The following is a 7,236-nucleotide window of genomic DNA, read 5'->3' on the forward strand; positions in this document are numbered from 1 at the left end:
TGGATGCAGGACCTGCTCAGCTAACGTTATCTGTAGGATGGATGCAGGACCTGCTCAGATAACGTTATCTGTAGGATGGATGCAGGACCTGCTCAGATAACGTTATCTGTAGGATGGATGCAGGACCTGCTCAGATAACGTTATCTGTAGGATGGATGCTTTGTGTTCAAGAGGGCTGTTAGCATCATGGCGTTAGCTAACATAACTTTAACCTGCAGATGACACACTTGGGTTCCAGACAGTCCAAGTAACCATATACAAGATGATTTTCATACGGTTTATTGACAGTGTTTGCTCATCTCTCTTGACATAGAATACCTCCCTTTTTGTTAGTGGGTTAGGGTGGCGTCCCGTGCAAGAGTTCCGTCCGTTCTGGCGACACAAAACAGATGGAGTGGTTTGCTGAGATGTCGCTAGAAGCTCATTATGGGATGGCCTGACATTTTTATTTTATTTTTATCTTTTTCTCCGCCTGATTTTTCTATGCTTTTCTTCCCATCCCAATTTAGTCGTTATGCCAATTCTCCCCTCCCCTACCTGGTCATTGTGTGCATGTGCCCCCTACTGGTCGGTCTAGGGAGCCCTGAGGTCTACCACATGCTTCCTCCGACACATGCGGAGACAGCCAGCAGCCCTCTTTTCACCTGGCAGCGCGGACTCTCATTGGTGAAGTGTAACGCGTGGGAGGTCACGCTGCCTTCACCACTTCCTGTCTTTTGCTGTGCAGGCGCCCAGACCTGACCTGTAGGAGTCGCTGTCCACAATGCCAGATTACCACCCACGACTTCCCTCCCGCTAACTCAGCCAAACGAGTTAGTATGACGGCTGGCCCAAGCCGGAGGCAATGCTGATACCTGGATTCGAGACCGGAGTCTCTTGCATTGGTGACGAGCGCAATCTCCGCTGCGCCACCCAGCCGCCCGGGATGGCCTGACATTTGATGAATAATTATTCCCCCTCATGTTCCCAAAACTGATGTGAGAAGGTGAATGGAGGACATCTACGGAGGTGCATGAAAAGATGTCCCCACTAGCAATGAATAAGTGAGCTCTGACATAAATATGTATGTTGAATGGAAATTTGTCTAATCTAGAAATCATATTTCATGAAGCCTTATAAAAAATTCATCATCGTTCCTGAAATCCCACGGTTTCGCGGCACGAAGTGAAAAACCTCTGCGCTTAGCAGATTATGTTCCTGGTTGCAACTTCAAGTAAGGTACTCAGTTACCTGTAGTGGATTATATTTAATATGTTCATTACAACTTTATGAAATGATGTTGTAGATGAATGCATAGCAATACCTTGTCTTATAGGGACAGCTAGGTTATCATTTCATTGAGCTGTAATTAACACAACGCAAGGATTCAGTGTCCCTGATGACATCACCGGTGGCCATATTCAAACTCATTTACTCACAAACTAAATTAATGTTTCAAATGTTTGGATGTGTGTGAGATGATGTGCAAAATAAATCAGCATTTTTTGTGAAGTGGCCCTTTAAATTATACAGTACTTGGTGTGTTAAAAATGTATTTAAATTATACTATAATGTATTTTTGGTTACTATTGCTTACTAAAATAGTACACTTTGAGTAAGTTTACTAAAGTACAACTTGAGTTTGGTACAGTTGTTTTTTAAGTGTACTTAGATTACACTTATACGCATATCATTGATCATACTGAACATGATTTGAATAAATACATGAGAGCACAAGAAGTACCAAAAATACATTGCAAGTATACTCTCAGACAAGTACATATGATTAAAATGTACTTTGAACACACTTAATGTACAAAAAATGTATGTTTAGTATGATAAAATGTACTGGTTATTGACGTGGGGTTCTGTAGTGTGGCAGTGAAAGGGTTAACCTTCTGTAGTGTGGCAGTGAAAGGGTTAACATTCTGTATTGTGGCAGTGAAAGGGTTAACCTTCTGTAGCGGGGTAGTGAAAGGTTAACCTTCTGTAGTGTGGCAGTGAAAGGGTTAACCTTCTGTAGTGTGGTAGTGAAAGGGTTAACCTTCTGTAGTGTGACAGTGAAAGGGTTAACTTGCTGTAGTGTGGCAGTGAAATGGTTAACCTTCTGTAGTGTGGCAGTGAAAGGGTTAACGGCGGCGTCCTCCACACTGTGGTCTCTGAGACCTCCGAGGGACGAGTGATCTTACCAGGGAGCCCTTCATTTATGCTTCTAAATGATGCAACGAGCCTCTCTCTCTCTCCTTCTCTCTCTCTCTCTCTCTCTCCTCTCTCTCTCTCTCTCTCTCCTCTCTCTCTCTCCTCTCCTCTCTCCCTCTCCCTCTCCCTCTCTCTCTCCTCTCTCTCCCTCTCTCTCTCTCTCTCTCCTCTCTCTCTCTCTCTCTCTCTCTCTCTCTCTCTCTCTCTCTCTCTCTCTCTCTCTCTCTCTCTGTCTCTCGTTCTCTCTCTCTCTCTCTCTCTCTCTCTCTCTCTCTCTCTCTCTCTCTCTCTCTCTCTCTCTCTCTCTCTCTCTCTCTCTCTCTCTCTCTCTCTCTCCATCTCTCTCTCTGGAAACTGTTTCTTCTCATGAGCAGTATGTATTCTTCTGGGCAGAGTTTGTGCAATTTGCCACTTATAGCCGAGGAGGGTAATGTTCTACGACTACGGCTGTTTGTCCCCGTTTGTGGGACGACCTCCCCGCCCTCCCATTTTACATCTCAACGAGTCACAAGTGTGTCAAGCTTCTCCCCAGACTGGGGGGAGGGGGGGGGGGGCTCCAAACCCCAAACACTTTTAATGAATCCTAAATAATTGGACTGGAGTATTCGAGTCGACTGCCTTACCGAGTGATGTTACTAATTGTACCCCGTGGCGGTGTGCGGTTTGAAAGCAATCTCCTCGACTCTGCAAAACAGCCACAGGTAGAGAAATGTGTGGATTAACCAGTGATGGAAAGTAACTACCGTACATAAGCGCAATTCCGATGTACTTTCTACTTTTACTCCTCTACATTTCAAAGGAACTATTGTACTTTTTACTCCACTATATTCGTATGAACCCATCAGTTACTAGTTGCTTTGAAGAAAAGGATTTTGCATGGAAAACATGGCACACATTTATGAAGATGATATACTTTCAAATTTGAAGCCTGACAACTTCAAGAGGACGTAATCAGAGCAGCATAACTGGACCACATACCACTTTAACATAACCTTTAACCAGAGCAGCATAACTGGACCACATACCACTTTAACATAACCTTTAATCAGAGCAGCATAACTGGACCACATACCACTTTAACATAACCTTTAATCAGAGCAGCATAACTGGACCACATACCACTTTAACATAACCTTTAATCAGAGCAGCATAACTGGACCACATACCACTTTAACATAACCTTTAATCAGAGCAGCATAACTGGACCACATACATAACCTTTAATCAGAGCAGCATAACTGGACCACATACATAACCTTTAATCAGAGCAGCATAACTGGACCACGTACATAACCTTTAATCAGAGCAGCATAACTGGACCACATACCACGTTAACACAACTTTAACACAATACTTTTACTTTTAATACTCAAGTACATTCAATAGTACCTGCTTCAAGATGTCTACCATCATCCCTGTGCCGAAGAAACCCTCCCCAGCATGTCCAAATGACTACAGACCGGTGGCACTCACCTCTGTGGTCATGAAATGTTTCGAGAGGCTGGTCAAGGACCACATTTGTGCCTCCCTCCCCAGTGATATGGACCCTATGCAATTTGCATACAGGACAAACAGGTCCACCGACGACGCGGTCTCCCAGGTACTGCACAGCACCCTCTCGCACCTTGACCGTCAGAAGGGGGGCTATGTGAGACTGTTGTTCATTGACTACAGCTCAGCGTTCAACACCATAGTCCCCACCAGACTGGTGGACAAGCTGATCGAGCTAGGTCTGAGCTCCGCCCTGAGTGCCTGGGTACTGGACTTTCTGAGCGAAAGACCCCAGGCGGTCAGGGTGGGGGGTCAGACCTCCAACACCGTCACCCTGAGCATCGGGTCCCCCCAGGGCTGTGTTCTGAGCCCCCTGCTGTACTCACTCTACACACACGACTGTGTGGCCAAGTTCAGCTCCAACTCCATAGTGAAGTTCGCAGATGACACGGTGGTGGTGGGGCTGATCTCGGACAACGACGAGAAGGCCTACCGGGAGGAGGTTGAGGTACTGGAACGCTGGTGCCAGGACAACAGCCTGCTCCTGAACATTGGCAAAACCAAGGAACTGATCGTGGATTATAGGAGAGGACAGCAGGAGACACACACACCACTGATGATAAACGGGGCTACCGTGGACAGGGTGAGCAGCTTCAAGTACCTGGGGGTCCACATCTCAGAGGACCTGACATGGTCAACACACATAGACACAGTAGTAAAGAAGGCGAAACAGCGTCTCTACCACCTGAGACAGTTAAGGAAGTTCAGAGTATCGGGGAAGATACTCCAGTCCTTCTACTCAGGAGCTGTAGAGAGCATCCTGACCGGAAACATCACTGCCTGGTATGGAAACAGCACGGCACAGGACAAGAAGGCCCTACAGAAAGTGGTGCGCTCAGCCGAGCGTACCACGGGTATTGCACTACCCCCCCTGCAGGTTCTATACAACAAGAGGTGCAAATCCAGAGCCTGCAGGATAATGAAAGACCCTCACCACCCCAATAACAGCCTGTTTCAGCTGCTGAGGTCAGGCAGACGCCTGCGAACCCCAGCTACTAGGACAGAGCGGCTTAGGCTCAGCTTCTTCCCCCAGGCCATCAGAGCCATGAACAATGAACATTGAGTGCTCAGAACATTGAACTGTCCACACACAAGCACACATGAACACACACACGACACGCACACTGTGCACGCTCACACACGAGCAGCCACTTAACACTTTAACATGAGCGGGCACACACTCATGTCGCACACACGCACACTTATGGCCAAAGGAAAGGACACTTTAAATTAGAATAACAGGAACAGTGTATTGCACTACCAAAGCTAACTAGCATGTCACACATGCTCTGTAAATAACTATGTACAGATACCGAGATGTCACTCCATGTTACCTGCTACCTGTTACTGCACAATGTTGTTTTCTTCTTTTGATTCTATTATATGTACCACTGTATTGCACATCGTTGCGGGCAAGACCACCCGCATTTCATTGTATACCTGTATGCCGTGACAATTAAAACTCTTGACTTGACTTGAATATCAAATACTTCTCTGAATGGAGGACTTTTTACCAGAATACAATTGTATATCTGGGTATTTCTACTTTTACTTGAGTAAAGGAACTGTGTACTTCCACCACTGGGATTAACGAATGATGATGATGATGATGATGATGATGATGATGATGATGATGATGATGATGATGATGATGATGATGATGATGATGATGATGATGATGATGATGTGAATACAGATTTTGGAATGTGACGTTTACAATGTTCTGCTGTGCTTTTGTTGCTTGGAGTATTTAGGTCGAGTGACGTGACATAATTGGAGTAATGTTACTAATTGTACAGTTTAAAAGTAACCTCCTCGACTCTGCAAAACAGCCACGGGTACAGAAATGTGTGGATTAACGAATGATGATGATGATGATTGTGAATACAGATTTCTGTGATGTGACGTTTGCAATGTTCTGCTGTGCTTTCTGTAGCTTGGAGTATTTAGGCTGAGTAACGTGACATAATTGGTAAACCTTTGTTTCTTTTCTGCTTTTCAGGAGCCCTTTCAGAGTAACATTGCGAGGATTAAAGATATGGTTAGGCTTTGTTTTGTTCTCTCGGTGTATCGTGTCGTCTTGTCGTGTCGTGGCTTCTATTTCCTCTTAATGAGTCCAAATGGAAGTGTTGTTTCCGTCGGTGTTGTCGGTGCTGATGAACCCCTTGTTCTCACTCTTTCTCCCCTCCCTGCCTCTTTTGTCCCCAGAGGAGAGAGTCGGCGACGTTGTCCAAAAAGGCCAACAACACGTTCAACATCGTCGGGACGACCTACGCCATCAACGTGGCCAACGACCAGGGCCTGACCACCATCTCCAGGAGCGCCACCGCCCCCGGCAAGCACCCCTACCTGCCCAGGGTGGAGGACCCCTACCTGGAGGCCAAGAAGTCCTACAACCGTGTCAGCAAAGTGGACAAGATCTCGCGCATCATCTTCCCGGTCCTCTTCTTCATCTTCAACCTGGTCTACTGGGCCACGTACGTCAACAGGAAGCCCGTCATCATGAAGTCGAACAACCAAAACTGAATTTGAAACCGAGTGAAACAGTGTTTGTGGTTTTGGGTTGTAGAAGAGGCCAAATCCATGACATGCTAATTTTCTGTGTATGTGTTTTGTTTTAGATTTTTCACCTTTTTTGATATTTTGCACGTACGTACGTAGAGGTCAAAGACCTAACTTTTAGCGTAGACACACCGGTAGCAGCAGCGCTTGGGGTCGGAGCGGCGGTGGGGGTTTTCTTATTAAAGCGTGTTTGTTGTTGTCGATGGGGTGGCCCGGAAGCACCCGCTGTCCCCCCCTTATATCTGGCCCTGCCCCCCCCCCCCCCTCCCCCCGCGGCGAAGGAGCCAAGCGCTCCTCCGCTTCGTCTCGTTTGTTTGCTGTTTTTTGCGGAATAGTCAGTGGTGGTTTTCGTTACGTTTTTATTTATTTTCTTAGACATGTCTCTAGACATGTTTCTACGTCTCTTAGAAAACAGCAGCAAAGGGATGGGCATGTGTTTGGAGTTTGTCATTGTAGCTCAGTATAGGAGGATAGGGTCTGGACTTGACTAGGCTGTACATACAATGAGGGAGGTGTAGTCTGACGTCACTTTGGACCGCCCGCGAGGTCCACCCGTATAGGGATTTATCATTGGGAAAATGGATTATCGGCTATTGTAACAATTCTGCCTCATGAACATTGAAAAGCTTTCCATTTATGCACAGAATGAGTTCACTAACATTAGTGTTTAAGCACTTTTGGTTGAAATAAAATTCTGCGATTTTCTTTTTACGATTAATTGCGAATATTTTCATGTTGAGCTATAGATTGTGGATGAATATGCACAGAAAGGTACACCGTGCAAATGTTCATGCTTTATTTGTTTTATAACGAGACGATTTAGAAATGGGCAATGGGGAAATACATTGCAATTTTTGCGAGGTGGGCCGGCCGGAAACAACAATGACATAACCACTACACCTCCCTATGAGGGAAGAACTACACGCACGCTCACACACACACACG

The 7,236-nt window shown here is 45.9% G+C and overlaps 1 protein-coding gene across 1 annotated transcript in view; it reads left to right on the top strand.

Annotated features, from left to right (window-relative positions):
• gabra3 (gamma-aminobutyric acid type A receptor subunit alpha3) overlaps window positions 1–6,255 on the top strand; it is a gene marked incomplete at both ends in the record, with an annotated part of 316,811 nt that extends 310,556 nt beyond the window's left edge. Inside the window, 1 exon segment of the mRNA XM_084319586.1 lies at window positions 5,938–6,255. Within this exon segment, the coding sequence (XP_084175712.1) occupies window positions 5,938–6,255 (318 nt within the window).
• Between the last annotated feature and the right edge of the window lie 981 nt (window positions 6,256–7,236).

This window comes from Notolepis coatsorum (assembly GCF_963971535.1).
Source record: "Notolepis coatsorum genome assembly, chromosome: 8".
Classification (NCBI taxonomy): Eukaryota; Metazoa; Chordata; class Actinopteri; order Aulopiformes; family Paralepididae; genus Notolepis; species Notolepis coatsorum.